General features: G+C 32.3%; 1 protein-coding gene across 1 annotated transcript; it reads left to right on the top strand.

The window, feature by feature from the left end:
* Positions 1-1,170: 1,170 nt before the first annotated feature.
* LOC110998779 lies at positions 1,171-14,568 on the top strand. Its single transcript, XM_045628012.1, has 9 exons — positions 1,171-1,255; positions 2,796-2,914; positions 3,738-3,868; positions 11,785-11,925; positions 12,107-12,284; positions 12,575-12,697; positions 13,152-13,275; positions 13,759-13,879; positions 14,403-14,568. Exons 2-9 carry the CDS (start codon positions 2,807-2,809, stop codon positions 14,566-14,568), a joined length of 1,092 nt encoding a protein of 363 aa, XP_045483968.1. The 5' UTR covers positions 1,171-1,255; positions 2,796-2,806.
* Positions 14,569-16,989: the final 2,421 nt, after the last annotated feature.

Genomic DNA, 16,989 nt, shown 5'->3' with positions numbered 1-16,989 from the left:
CGCGTTGTCTGCTAGTCGTAGATAGAACTATGCCTATGCCTAACCTTTATTATTATTTTATCTTATGTTAACCTTAAAACTACAACGTTATCGAAAGTTTGGTGTAGTCTTAGCGCGACATACGCTTAGGGTCTGTTTCACAATGTCCGGATAAGTTCCAAATAAGCTATTTATTACTTATTGGTAGGATAAACAATATTTTTGCGTTTCACGACTGTCAGATAGCGCTATTCGTCATGAAACGCGAAGTATCTTATTCGGAACTTTTATCTTTCGAATAATTTATGTGTTGCATAGCTATTTGGTAATTTATCCATACATTGTGAAACAGGCCCTTAAATTAGTAAATATCTTAAGTCTCTGTCTGCTTATTTACCTCTAAACAATTAAAGAAGATTTACATAAACAAAAAAATATCATTATCGCCTTTGAGATTCGAGACGTAATAAAGCAATTTATCCAAGACCTAAGTCTCAAATTCCTTTTGGCTTGTGCAAATTTTTCTCACGTCTTACCAAATTCTAATACGGAGAAAATTACTTGTGTTATACGGGACAGATAGGTCAAACGGTTGTGGCGTGCCAAAATATTCATTTTCGTTTTATTAAAGACTTGAGGATTCCTGCGATTTTGTTTATATGAAAAAAATTAATTATGCAGAACTGCCCGTTCGGCTTTGCAATTGGCTAAGTCTGTAACCACAATCAGGACATGGAAAAAATTGATATTTGTCTTCGTTTTAAATTGTTTCAATTAGGTGATCGGTGTCTACTATTATTAATATTTTAAATCTATCTATCTATACAACAACGAATCTCTACTTTTTATGGTCATCGCATCATGCACTAATGGATGGTACATTTTAACTAATTCTGTTTATTACATCCCAGAAAAGATTGTATGAAACATTACTAAATATTTATCACTGTAATAAATTAAGATGTAACAGGCATACAAATTCACTCATTTAATCATATTATCAAGATAAAGAAATGACAGGGAATTCTGTGTAACGTGGTTTTTTTAGGTGAAATGACATGACAGGTTTCGTGTTATGAATTTTTAAGAAATATTTAAGAGTATGTAAGACTCTTATCCGGAATAAGTTGAAATATTTTTATCGTAGAAATAAGATATGTTAAAACTAGTATTTCCTATTTTCTAGAGTACCCTCAAGATGAACTACCATTCCGTCTATACATTCGTTTTTACGATGTTCTCCCATGCACGTGTCCTTGTGTCCCCGCAATAGATTGTGAGTATTCTATATAATATATAAGTAAATAATTTAAGAATATTGAAGTCTTTATGACTTTTTTGATTGTTTGTTCTACCCTCTCTGACAGACATGGGTTAATACCAAAAATACCACTGTTTAGTTACAAATTGTAAGTTGTTTTTGTAGTTTTTAAAATGTAGGTAGGCGCTTACATATACTTGTCCGCTAAAAAAATGTGTTGCTTGTATCTTTAAAAAAATATTATAAAATCTGTCATAAAAACTGCTTCTTAATGACCTAGCATTTAATAGATCATGCCTTACAACAGCTAGTGAATGTTGCCCGTTATTCTCATTTCAACATTAGACCGATAGCCTTATAACTTGTAAAACGAAAGTCGCACTACATTTTTGATTTAACTATTATAAAGGACTTAATTGATGATTGATTGTGTGTACATACTCGAAGAGCTGTTAATAACTTACATTGAAATACCAAAACCAATATTGCGAAAATACCGCTACAATATTTTTAATGAAATATTATTTAGCTAGAGCAGTGTAAACGTAAAATTTCACCGTTGTAAGGATGAAATATAAACTTTAGCCGCTAAGCGAAGCTCATAAATCTTCCGAGGCCGATCGTTTATCCCAGGAAAAATTAATGATGTTTGGCGAACCCCACCTATGCTGGGCTGTAAATTATTTAGCTAACGTAATATGTATAACAGCTACTACCTATAGCTTATGAAAAAAGTGTTAAACTAGTTGTAGAGTGCGACTTTTACCCTTGTAAGTTTGAACTCTTACCATGCAAATCCGGAGTTTTTGTTTAATTGACAAGGGTTCGCCAATGCTGTGGGTCCAAATGTCTTGTTTTCATTTCAAACCCTAGTCATGACCTGTATTGCATACTGGCTGCCAATAAAAACACGTCTATGAAACAATCGAAATAATGGGCCTGTCAGCTGCCTCTTGCATACAAAGATTAATAGCTTTAAAAATCCGGTGGCAAATACTGATTTCATTTACATAGGATGGGACCCGGCAATGCACTCGCTAAAAGGGTATCCGTGGGCTGTGATATCTGACGTTTCTGACCCGTAGGATTCTATCCCCAAATCGTATAAAAGCATGTGAAGTTTTAAAATTTCCTAAATAATTTAGATATATTTGACAAGTTTCTTCATCAATGTTAAACTGTACTATCAACAAAATAATGTTTTCTATATAAATAAGTTCAAAAACAAAATTTGGCTACATTCAGTAATAATAACAGCAACAAGAAAATGCTTGTACATAAATTTGGTATGTTTTAATCTTCAATTATATAGATATAGATTAGAGAATTAGATACGTTAAAAGAAAGGGCTATGTTAAAACAATATGTTACGATAATGTCTATTTATACATGTTGAACAGTTTCGTAAGATCTACGCAATAAATAATCTCGGTGCTGTAAAGGATATTGAAACAAACCCATAACATTTAAATTAATTATTACGTCTACTTTAGGGTGCGGCTCACAAGCGATGTATATACTAATTACTATATAACCCCACATTTAACATTTTCAGCGGGGTCATATATGGAAGATTCTGAGAAGGAAAGCAGCTCAGTATATGTGGAAATGGATACGGAGATCGAATTGTTCCTCGCTCGGGATTACGGCACTCAGGACAATACTTTTTATACAGTATGTTCATAAAGAATATTTCTATTTCCACTTCACTCATTATAATTACTGTATATCTGTTGAATAGAAAAAAGCTTTCTTTTTAGGCTAAATATGTCCAAAAATTCTCAGGAAAAATAGATTGTTGAGACAACTCAATAGAATGGAATTCCAAGTACTTTTAAATAACTTTTAAAACATTATGAATACTCTCGCTTTTGACAAATAGAATAGAATTCTCAAACTAAATTAGCTACTTGTGAATGACTCCGTAATGGAAAAAAGTGTGTTAGTTAGTTTGTGTTAATTTTGTTCTATTATAATCCTATTTTTATATAATACTAGCGACCCGCCCCGGCTTCGCACGGGTGCAATGCTGATACTAAATACACTACAGAAAATCTGTGAACGTTGTATATAAAAATGTGGGTTATGCATAAGAGATAGACATATACCATCACCGACTTTTCTGTAGACCTTTTCAATCTGTACAATACTTAGTACATTATTTTGATAAAACTCGTAGGGTTCAGCCTGCGTTTGCAATGTAAGCGGAAAAATGTAATTATTTACGACATCACATGAGAAACCTCAAAAATAACAGTACTTCTCCACTATTTAATGGATGTTATTATACATATAAACCTTCCTCTTGAATCACTCTATCTATTAAAAAAACTACGCAACAAAATCCGTTGCGTAGTTTCACAGATTTAAGCATACAAAGGGACATAGGGACAGAGAAAGCGACTTTGTTTTATACTATGTAGTGACTTCGGTCTTCATTTGTTTCTTTATTTCGATATGTATCCTAATGAAATCTTTGCCTTGTTAATTGTTGCAGGTCGAACCAAAAGAATTTACTATTGACGAAAAGTCCAGCGCTGCTCCGCTCGTGACGCTGTCAAATGAGCCCAGGCCCCCGCCATCTTGTGGGATTTTGATGAGAATACTACCAATAGGTAAAATGCGGGGGTGAGTGTACAATGCAACACAACTATATAATAAATATCTTTTAAAATCATTTTAAACTATATATTTAAATAATAGGTGTAAAAACTATCATTAAACCACTAAACTATATAATATATAATCTAAATAACCATATGTAATTTTTGCTTTATTTATTTTAATTATTGCTTTGTTTTGTTTTTTTATAAGTAATTTACTTGAAATACTTTGAAATATGTTACGTACCGAAATCAGAGATTCTTTTTTTAAATATACAAAAATTTAAAAAGATATTCTTTACTTTTTCAAAATAGTGTTGTTTTGTTCTTAGTTGACACTCTCTCATGTATTTAGTTATCTAGTGCAGCTTGCTAATACTTTTAATTAATAATAATTATATTTATACAGTTATTCCTAAAACGATTGATATTATATAAACACATAGATCTAGCTACATATAATACATATACTCCTGATATTATTAATACATACTCCTGAAACTTACATCATATAAATTTAATTGATATATAATACGAACGTAAATCAGAGATTTTTTGTGAAAGAAGAAAATTTATTCGTTACTATGAAAATAAACGTTTAGTAACAAAACATCCTATACATGCCAACCGACAACATGGAAAATTCATAGTAACTTTAACATACTGTTAACTTACTCAGAGCAATTTCGAAGTAATCCTATTAGCCTTTGACAGGCTTTATGCAGTATTATTGACAAAATTTACTTTGAAATAAAACCATATGAAATATCTAACAACAATATAATAAGGTTTTAACGCTTTGATATTTATATCTTAAATGATTGCCATATTATGAAACGTGAAAAAAAAAACGTTTTAACATGAATATGCATGAAACGCATATGTTTTTAATGAAAAATCCTTACAATGGCGACCAAACCACAATCTTAGTCCTCGTGCATAATTAGATAGCTTCAATTTGTGTATAAAACAATACATATTCCTTACGATGTTTATATTGTAGGCTGGGTGACACAATACTTTTTACATAAAACTGTAATCATTGTTTATTATATTATAACATATTAATATTCATCTCTATATATATAAAATTCGCGTGTCACAATGTTTTGACCGATTCTTAAGTAATTTACTGTGCATATTCAGGAGGTCTGAGAATCGGCTACTATCTATCTTTCGAACCCCCAGTTAACCCCTATTAGTTATTTGTTAGTTAAAAGCTTATGATATGAACTCTGAGGTTCATATAGAGAAAAATTCACATAACAGCCTAAAACGTTTTCCGGAAAACCGAACAGTCTCTGGGTTAGCATATCAAAATGTTCCATATGTAGTTGAAAATCTAGGCTAGCCATTAAGGAGAAACGAAGTTCGCGGGGAAGCTAGTTTTATATAATAATTTATAAAGTTTTTACATTGAGCAGAAACCTAAAATTCTTCAGTAGTATAAAAATTGGTTTCTATATACATTTATGTCACATTTTGAAAAGTGTTAATGTGTATTGAAAATAAATTCGAAAACTACAAGCCAGTATCCCTGGTGGTCACTTAGATTTGTCGCACTGAAATATTCATCAGTACAGCGGGCTAGTATTTCCTTGGAGGCTGTGCTATCTGAAATATTTATAATGCAATTTTAGGTTGTTTCTCCACTGTCGACTAGATTCGCTAAAGTAATTGTTGCCTACTAAATCCTACATTAAGGATTACCAAACATTGAATGAAATAATATTACTAAAGTTATTTCACTACTGGAATTGTTGGCACATCATAGATTTAACAAGACAAAACAGAGTTATTTAACGTAGACCGGGTAAAGGATATTGCGGCCCATGGCCGCTCTAAATTTTATCAGGTGCGCAATACTCCTACAGCACACGAAGGTAATTTACCTTTTTGTGACTAGATGCATATAGTATTAATAATATTGTTTTATAAACAATTAAGCAGACTGGAATATTGCTAAGATATATACAATTTATTTAGTTATATAACGCAGCTGAAGCATACACTACATATACTCCTGACATTTATAACATATAAATTTAAATACACATTTCGCAGTCCACAGGTATAATTTATACTCGATACTTTATTTCAATTTATTCCAATAGTAGTCAATGATATCTAGTTAACGTAGGTAATATTGTTAATTGGCAATGACAATTGATAAATAAATTATAGTCAACTTCCTCAATTTGACGTAATTCCAGGGATCTAAACCAGCTATTCCGATTATATGATTCAAAACGTCTCTATAGCATAAACAAAGCAGGTCCACATATCTTACTGGGAATAAAGCTCAGCTATTCAAATGCATGTTTTAAGGACGATTTGAATTGTTTCGGACGAAATGTCACTGGAATTTTACACAGAATCACATATTAGAATTTTATTATCATTTATTCCATTGCTAAGTTTGAATAAAGAAATTAATTAATAGCGACTCCTTTTATATTATATACAACACGCCTGGTTATTTAAGTCTGGTATTCAAAAAGTGTCAATTTTTTGTAATAGATTTTTGAGTTGTTCCGTTAGAAACATACAATTAAAGAACTCTGTTGTCTGTGTCAACTCTGTCATAGAAAGCGGCCTTCTTATATAATATATTACTAAACTCGGGACCGCACGCAATTTTTTACTGCCATCATGGGTTTAACTACTAATGTGCAATATACATACAAAGGTTATTGTGTACCTATAAGTATTTCCTCTATTATTCGTATATATAGGCATAATAATAATCGAGTCTATAAGACTACATTTATTTTATGCGATATTTTTCCAAGTTTTGGGCTGATGTTACACTGTAAACTCAACGATAACTTCTAGGCAATGTATCATATTGTTTGAACCATATTGTTAGTTAGACCTGTCGCTACATAGTTACTTAAACTGTTATTTATGTATAGTTTAAATAGTTGTATGATGCAGGTTTACATTTAAAGTTATTATATAATCATTTCTTCAGTTCTATCAACAGATAAGGTAATCACATTTTTACCTCCAAAACTGGTGATGGGCTTTTTTTTAATTACAAATAAAAAAATCGACTGAGCGCACATGTATGTTGTACATGATTCCAAACTCCTTACCGGAAATAAAAAAAAACCTCAATACATGAAAAAGTGACTAACAAAAATGTCAAATATAATTCTTAAAACTTTTACATTGATCAAACTATAAAAGGTATTTTGATAATATAATAAATAAATTTATGTTTCTTCCTTGTCCATACGAGGGCTCATGTATTTTTATAAATATGGTTTGTTTTATTAAAAGAATGTGTAGAAAATGTTTAAACTGCATTAAAAATTATGGCTTATAACTGAATCACGCTACAAGTTTTAAAGCTTGTTGAAACCATGAACTAAATTACAAATCCTTTTATAATGAGAACATATCGCTGATTTAATTGACCCAGTTATTAGAATAGGTCCCCAGATAGTCGCGCGTTTGAAACATATTTGTACCGTCCACTTCCGAATATGATCCTAAAGTATTCTAAACGTAGGTAATTTGTTGTGAGTCGATTTACGGAACTGCAAGCCAAGCCAAGCAAACTTTCAAATGCATTAAGGTGTCTGCCCACTATCCCGTAGCATACCATGACCGAGCTAGGACCGTTTCAGACAAAAAACTATTCTTTGTATTGAGAAGTATGAGACTATGCCCACTAGACCGTTCCGTCACCGGCCGACACCGTAGCGTGCCATGCACGGGCCGTCAACTATTCGTCGGAGGGAATATTTTGCCGGTGCGGACACGCTACGTGCATGGCACGCGACGTTGTCAGACCGCTGCGCGCAGGCGGCTAAACGGTGACTGAGCGGGGAGTGTGACCGTTACAAACCCATTCCTCTTCCTCTTCATCCAAAATGAAGCAATAATTGCCAGTTGTTCAATCGGTAGTTTCCTTACAGCCATAAATATTTCAATATTTCATCACATTAACGCGTCTACGCATAAAGCATCGGATGCTTTACGAGTGTATTGAAAAGATTTCTGCCGTGTCACATACGGGCATCATACAGATTATATACGGGTTACATACGGGTTGTAAACGGGTTCAGAACGCTGTCGGCCCGCTTCAGTGGGTGAAATAGAGCGTACCGGATTGCTTTCCGTGCTGGATACGTTCCTAGCACGGTCATGGTATGCTTCGGGATAGTGGGCAGACACCTTTAAGCAATAAAATACGTTACGGATCACAATGGTGGTGCTACACATATGAAACGCTTAAATGTGTTACTGTGTAAACTTGTTTAATGTTCTATTTAAAATATAAGCTACAATTGCTAATAGTTTTTGTAAAAAAACTATTGGGTTAATATTATCTGGTTATAAGGAAGACTTCAGAGGACTTTCATTCAGTTAATTGATATTTTTATATCCAGTCATATACTAATATTATAAAGAGGTATATATATATATATATATATACTTATATCTTGTGTCACAATCTTCGTTTCCATACTCCTTCAAGGAAAGGGTTGACTGATTTTTATGCATATTCAGTAAGTCTGGGAATCGGCTTCTATCTATCTTTCAAACCCCTAAGTGTTCAAGGGTGTCCAGCCCAAAAAAATATTTTTATTTATTAGACAATTTTTTTGTTTTTTTTTTTTGAAACAGCATACAAAAATACAAACAAAGATTAATTTCTATCTACCCTCTACGATCAACACTTATTTTTTATTTGTTAATAAAGAAACTTGAACTGTGAGGTTAAAATAGAGAAAAATCACAGAAAAACCTAAAACCGAACAGGCTCTGAGGTTGGTAAGTAATAAAAAGGTAGGCTAGGCATGAAGGAGAAACGAAATTCGCAGGGGCAACTAGAATTCGTCAAATCTCTACAACTTTTTACATAAGTTTGATAGTGCCTGCTAAAGCCAATGCCATGTTTAACTTTTGTCTATACTAATATTATAAAGAGGAAAGGTTTGATTTTTTGTTTGTTTGTATGAATTGAATAGGCTCCGTAACTACTTGGCAGATTTGAAAAATTCTTTCACTGTTGGAAAGCTACATCATTCCTGAGTGACATAGGCTATATTTCATTTTCAAAAAAAATAGGCATCCTTACTAAAATTACGATAACATTAACATTTGTTTATTATTTGATACAATTCTAACAGATGGCGCTGAGTTAAAGGTAGTTTAGTTTAGGTCCGTGTCGTGGTACCAACGTATCACATAAGTTCTCCTACGGTTTCCCTTGATTAATTTACTACTATGTAATATAACAAAAACCTTAGCCACAGCAACGCTTGGCCGAGTCTGCTAGTATTATATAAAACAAGTTCTTCGCCACGTCTTTTTGTCTAATATAATATAGAATAATTGATAAGGAAAGTTGCTGATCACGGTTGCCCGTCCGAAGCTTGGGCCGGTCGCAAATAATAATTTCCATGTCGTAGTAAAGTAATTAAATCAGAGATAATTCTGATATTCTGATTCTGACGCCGCGGGGAGCACCATTAACACAAATTTATTTTCAGTGTGATCGAGAGGGTTTGGCTCGCCTGAAGTATGCTACACACATGATTTGAGAATATGGATGTATCATTAAAGTAGTTAAATCAATGAGTTAATTGAATCTCTAGACAGTTAATTAAAGATCGAAATTCAATCAAGTCCCATTTTGATTTAAATAAAGCAGCGGCGTTCAGTCACTTGTCTGACGGAACTTTAGCGACTTCATTGAATATCGATATTTATTTAACTGTCGATAGATTCAATAAACTCATTGATTTAACTACTTTACTGATACATCCATATTCTCAAATCATGTGTGTAGCATACTTCAGGCGAGCCAAACCCTCTCGATCACACTGAAAATAAATTTGTGTTAATGGTGCTCCCCGCGGCATAGTATATCAGAACTATTCATAATGTATAAGTTGGCCCGTCTTTAACTTATGAAAGGGTTCTGTTTTTGTTCATCCCACAAGGTTTTATCTGTAAAACCGTCGAAAGGTTACATATTTTTACTTCACTATTACGGTAAAAGTAAGTACCATACATTTGAAAGAAAACACAATCTTTTAACGATTATTTATTTACACAATTAACTAGCATTACATAATTATAATATTTATATCAAATTTTAGAAGTCAATACCAGATATACAGATATATTAATTAATAAATCCTTTAATTAAAATCAAACCTTTCGGTCCTTACACCTTTAGCGATAATATTTACATCAAAACGTAAGGACCAACTTTACATAAGCCTAAATCAACAATCTTAAAACCATTTGTTAACTTTGTATTGTAACAATTATTTGAATGGAAAATCTTGTTAGTCCCTACGATAAATAGAATGCCATTTGATTTCTTGTTCTATTATTTATTTATAAAGTTTTCATATAATCAATTATATTGTTATTTTTCCATGAATTTATAACTCTATGGTTTCTAGCTTCTTTATAATTATCGTCCACACGATCATTGTCGATTTATTTACAGGTCGTAAACTGAACCTTTCATTTATTTAGAAACCCTTAATAATAATAATAATAATAATAATAGCCTTTATTCAGATAATCTACATTACATATTTTATACATTTAAACAAATTTTCATTTTAATCTAATTCAGGTGCATCTGTGTGCCCTTTTTTGGCAAAGGCCTCCTCCAAATCCCGCCATTCCTCTCTACACCCTTATACCCATTTAGAAACCCTTACAACTTACTAAATATATACAAAATTATTGAAATAGTTTACAGACTTAATATTAATATATACAGAGAGAATCAGTGTTTGTTGTTGGCGTGTATTTGTGTGTGTGTAACTTAAGCCTGTTCCTGAGGACAGTCACGTTAAATCTCTAAGGATATCTTATTTTTTAAGAATTACCTCGGTATTGAATGTTTTGTGGTGCCATTTGCTAGAAGTTGTTAATATATAAGGGCCTGTTATTTTATTTTTCTGATTAATAGGATTATTATAATAATAGTATGTTTTTAAATAGTAATCATATTTTATCTTTGTTAATTTTTAAAGTAGTATAAAGAGAATATATAATTTTAGAATTTTTTTCCTTTTGAATTCGTTTTTTTATTGTATTAGTGTCATTTCGTCATTATTGGTTTATTAAAAAAAATAATTAAGGTAAAGGTATACGTATACTAAAGGTATATCTCTAACTATTGTGATAGCATAAGCGATGTTTTGCACCTAAAATATTTTACTTTATACAATATCAATTCTCTATGGACGAAAAATGTAAACGATTCAACTATTTACCTTGTTTAATTATAACTCCGTGGCGCTCATTTAAAACAATGGGAGAGAATCAGGTTAAGTCAACAATGTCCTCGGCCCATAGACAATAGGTTAGTTAAGTGTAAAAGACTTTAAAAGATAGAGGAAATTTCTTTTGTTATTCAAAGTTTTTCAACTTAACAAGCCACTTTCCTGAGACTGTTTTCTTAAAATTTTCTTGAGTTTCTTATTTTTTTAATTTTGAATTTCCACGTTGCCCTGATTGCGTGGAGTTTAAAACCGAATGGATATGTTGCATGTTGAAAGTAGTTTAAGAATAGCCTTCGCTTTTTACATAATACGTCAATTTTTTTTTAATGTTACTCATCTTAAGAACAAACAGTCCATTGACAGCCCTACTTGATATGGCCTCAGATGATTCTAAATCGGATGTTAATACGATACGACATATACATTTGTCGTACGAGAAAGCCTAAATTGCACACATCGAAAAATCTATTTGAATGCACGAATCCTTAGACCTTGAGAAGAGAGTTCACACAAAGCAGACCTATTATGAGAGAATGGAAACAGTCCACAAACCAATAGACGTTGAGAATCACAATGTTAAACCTTTAGGCCAACAGATATTAATCCATTACAGCCTATAGGACTTATACCCACACAAACCAAAGAAAATAATTATTTTGTTATAAACTAACAGGCCTGACTGGTATCGTCCTGAGCCTTCACCTCTGTTCGTACGTTTAATGGCGGTCCCACTGTCGCCGAAGTTATTAGTTCTTCCTACAAAATTGCAGATTCAAATCTGTGCACTGGATCTACCAGCGAACGACCTACTCAGGTAAATAGATAACAAATATTATACGTAACACCCAATCAATATAATATATCTCTTATTTATTTTCAAAATGATGTTAATGGCAAAGCTTTCAAGAACTGTTTGTAGAAAACAGAAGACCTGTGATCTTAGACAAAGTAGAAAGTAGGTTTTATTATTTGTTGTACCTATTATATTTTCACAGAATAAGAAAACATATCCGAGTCATGAATACTGGTTCAGGACGTCTTCAGACATATGCTGTTACTGAGAAGCCCTGGTTTCTCCGCATTCCTCAAGAGCAGTGTTTTGCTAAGTGCATAGGCTCAGGACTGGGTTCTCATACGCTTGATTTGGATTTATTGCCTAGTAGTTCTACAGAGGTGAGTGGAATTATAATTATATTACAAAAATGTTTGACGTCAAGTTCAATTTTGATAGCTTGGTGCAAGCCGTGAGATAGATCAAATTTAGATAGATAAATTTGGATTTGACATGACATAAATAATGTTTTTAAAGTAGTTTTCTATACTCTACCTATATGTATTAAAATATTGGTGCTTACTTAATGACATTTATTTAGTTACAATGCCAATTAAATAGGAGATAAGATAAATAGTAGTGTAAATACATGCATAAACGACTTTTTTATCATTAAATTTGTTCAAACCAGATAGCGGTTGAAGTCGCAATAGTGACACAAGATATGTGGCCGAAACCAAGAGAAGACTATGAGTCCTATAAGCACGATACTGCTGAATTAAAATTCTTTGATGAACAGAACATCTTTTTAATGGTATATAAAATATTATTTTACATCAAATGTATGTCTCTTTGTCTGCAAACTCGACAGGCATTGTAAAGAAAAGGGCCAATAAAAAAAAACCAGTAGTACGACATTTCATATTGTTTTTTTGTGAAATCCGTTTTCTTCATAATATTTCTCAATACGCTGCATATATGCTTAATTGCTAAACAACAAACATAAAATACAGGTACAGCGAATGACTGTGCTCTGTTACGAAGTAGAGGTTATGAAAATCAAAACTGAAACTCGAAACTGTATATTATTAGAGAAATAAAACAATAGCAATGGAAGAAAAGAAATGAATCCAAAATATGTACTGTTAAGAATGGAAGCACATTTTTAACTACGTGTCCTACGACTGGTATTTCCAATTAATTTGCTAGTACTAAACCCAAAGGAAAATAGATAGCGATCCAATTAGTAAAATTAAATTTCATTTCAGTCTATGCCTTTGCACTTGAACGTAGAATTTCCGAAGTTACAAGTGGAGCCAAGTAAAATCGACTTCGGTTATGTAATGGACGGTGATTATAGGAAAACCTACTTCACGCTTATGCAAACTAGTTGTATGTAATAATTTAATAATTTTATCTAACATTTAGAGTGTATTTGTTTTTTTTTTTAATAAAAGCCTTAAACGCGTTACGTACACCATTAATTTTTCATTATTTTTTAAGACATTAAAATATAATGTTTTTTGTCTCCAAATACACTGGAGAACAATTTGGTTTATCTATATAAAAGACATAAGCTACTATAGCTTTCACGTCTTTTAGTATATTTTAAAGCTGCTCTTCTAGGAGGAACTTTATATAATAAAACAATTTTAGTAATACAAAACAACGTTCGAGTCTTTTAATTCATCTTCGCAATTAAATAGGTCTTTGTTACATATTATTAATAATTTAAAAACACTTATCTTAATTTTAAAAGGTGTATTACGTTAAACAATAATAATTGACTTTTTCTTTTCAGGAAAAAAAAATGCAAATGCAAATACAGCATATTAAATGTAGTAGTGATTTTGACATAAGGTTTATTAATTTCAGCCACTATAACGATGGAAGTGGCTATAGAAAGTTGTGGGGATAAAGAGTACCGGATATGGCCGTCGAGAATTACTCTAGCACCTCGCACACGAGAACGAGTCTACGTGCAATTTATTTCAAGGTTCCATAATATACTTATATGAAGCGGAGTACTAATCTCTAGGGCACTACATTTCTGATTGTTTCACAAGGCTACATTTGGCCTGATTTTTCTAGCTTTGGACTCTTTAAGATAGTTAATATTCAGTAAACACTTTAACATTATCATTTCGAACGACATACAACGAATATTTTGTATTTTTAACGCTTTTGTTCGATCAGAACCTCCAAACTAAATTTTCTCTAAAAGCCGTTCAAAATTTAAATTGTTTTCTGCCTACACTACCGGGGCCTGTAATATGTTTTAGATAATATACATAAATATTATGACAATATTTCCGGAGTAGTTGTCGCCCGGGCCCGGCGGGGGACGCCAACCCTCCGTGTTAATAATGTCCCTTTTTAGGAAAGAGGAGAATACGACACTCCCCTGCTGCTTAGCCACTCCGACACAAATCTGCCTGATTGCGTGCGTGATAGGCTAGGATGTAGGGGTCCCACCTTTAAAAAAAAAAAATATATATATATATATATATATGTTTTAGATGGCAGCTATGGCCCGCAGAAAGCACAGTACATATACGTGCACACACCACGGCAGGCGTTTGGTGTATGACTGTTGTGAAGCTACACGCGCAGTCCACACTCGATCGCGCAACCCATCTACCCGCACACGACTATACTGATGATTCACACCTGTCTACGCATTGAAAAAATAAAGAATTTTTGACAGTAGGTATTTTTTTGTTATGTTTCTGAAAATATGCCTAGTGTACTCATAAATAAAATAAATATATACCGCTGAAGCTTGATATAATTATTTCAGCTTGTTCTTGTGGAAGAAATTAATAAATTTAAACAATTATTAAGAGTACCTGTGTGGGCAGCTCGTCTCTTCCTTTTAACATAGTTACTGTATTTCACGTAATAGTTTCTATATAACACTTAAGATTTTATAATTAAACTTATGTGATCAAAAATAATTATTCCGTTGCAGCAGCTCAGATAAGATGTTGCTTTAGATTGTTAGTGATTGTTTGTGGTTATTAAGAAAGTTAAAATCTCAACTCAGCCACGAAATTTATTAGGTTTCCATTGATTCCAAGGTGATCTACTACTACTATATAGACATAAACAACTACTAATACTATCCATAAATAAGCATCTATGAGCACGCCAAAAGTGGCAAAATAAAGACAACAAAAGACCTGTGACACTTGTAAATTGTTCGTGTATAATTTGGAAGTTCGTGTCAAACTTCTTGATATTGGTTAGTTACGTAACCGTTCTAACGCCTTCTATGAGTTTGTCAGAGAAATTTGATTTTGCTCAAATTTGGATGTTTTTTTATATATAAAAAAATATAGACGTAGTCTACCTATAGGTCATAAAGAATAAGGTAAACAATAGATAAGTAGATGGTTGGTATACACTTCACTCTTCCAGGCCATTTTCGGAGAGGGAGAAATGGATTTTTATAAAACGTAGCATTCATTATCATATCATTTTGTTAATAGGCAAACTATATAATTTAGCGATACATTGTATTTGTAATGATACTATAATCTCTGGCTCAAGATTATATTATTAATCAGATAACAATTAGGCAGAACCTTACATGATTGATGTATGAGGCTTAGTTCCGCCTAATTAAGTTGTTGGCTTAATTCCAAGCTTTACTAACCTAAGATAACATTAATTCGCGTTTATTAAAATATCCCCGTATTGGCACTGATCCAGTGAACAGTTATTCCTCCACAGAATCGTGTATATCGGCCACAAATGTTTCGAGAGACCGCTGTCATTGTAAATGTCAATTTTTAAGTTTACCTTTAACCTTGTGATTATAAATTTAGCAAAATTTATCGTGTGAAATCGGCAGATTAGTAGTGACATTTCAGAGAACTGATGTACAGTTGTATCGAACTGCGACTTTTCAATTTCTCTAATAAAACAATTTATTTCAATGCCCACAATGGAAAATCATCACTAAAGTGTTGAACATATTAGTTTTTCACGCCATTGTTTATAAAGTTTTTCGAAAGGCCAACCCAACCGCGATGTGAATCTAATAACAGCCTTATTAGATTCACATCACGGTTAGCAAGCAAAATAAAGTCTTAATTATTTCTTAGATAAAACACATCCTACTTTAAATATTCTAATTACACTTATCTATTTTACAAACTTGCACAAAGTCGTTAAAAGTTCTACGCTAATACCGCTTTTGTATGCAGTCTTTAACTTTCACATCTAAGATAAATTTAGTTTCACAGTTTAAAAAGTTTGAAACGTCCCGTCTCCATACTGCCGCTATACCTAGTATTGAGCTCGTAAAATTCTTAGACTATAAGACAAGTGACTATGATGTACCTCACGATGTTTTCCTATGCCAGAGGAGCCTTAACTGCACGCATAAAAAGAAAATAAATTGATGTATATATTTATTTGACCGTTTTTATAATACACTTTGATACTCCGAATGTCCATGGTGGAGTCAAATGCTGTTCGTCAGAAGCAACACACTATTCTTAATCACATAACGATATTAATTATGTGAGGCTGTAATCCATTTACTTCTTAAGGATTCTTATAATATTATAGCCTATATAAATTTATTAACACACTCGGTTTGCTAAGAGCAGTTCAGTTTAAGAGGTAAATATAAATATAGTTTATGTAACTGTTACGTAATAAGGGTTGTGAAAATTTAATGGTGTTGAAATATAATAATACGAATTTGTATACAAAACTAATAAATTCGAATATGGAGTAGAGCGCATAGATACATTCATAAAGAACTATGGAAGTCTAGCACATTCTAGCTAAACTCTTTAGTAATACAAAGTTCGGTCGTATCTTTGATCTGTATAATACTAACATTGTTTCCTTTGAGCAATTGCTAAAAATATATTCGTGACGCAATAGGACATTGGGTAGACATATCTGTTTATATTCCTTTATTCTTCTTTAAGACCTACAACCATTAAGAACTGTAGAACACAGTCATTCCTTACTACTTAAATTAAGATTTTGTAAATGGCTAAATAATAATTATGTTTTACATTGTAGAAACAATTATTTCCTCTTAAAATATCCAATCTCCCAGGTACGTGCCACTATGAAAATTAA

Source organism: Pieris rapae, chromosome 4 (genome assembly GCF_905147795.1).
Source record: "Pieris rapae chromosome 4, ilPieRapa1.1, whole genome shotgun sequence".
NCBI lineage: Eukaryota > Metazoa > Arthropoda > Insecta > Lepidoptera > Pieridae > Pieris > Pieris rapae.
Note: the sequence above shows the minus strand (reverse complement) of the source record. Positions and strands in the feature narration are given on the sequence as shown.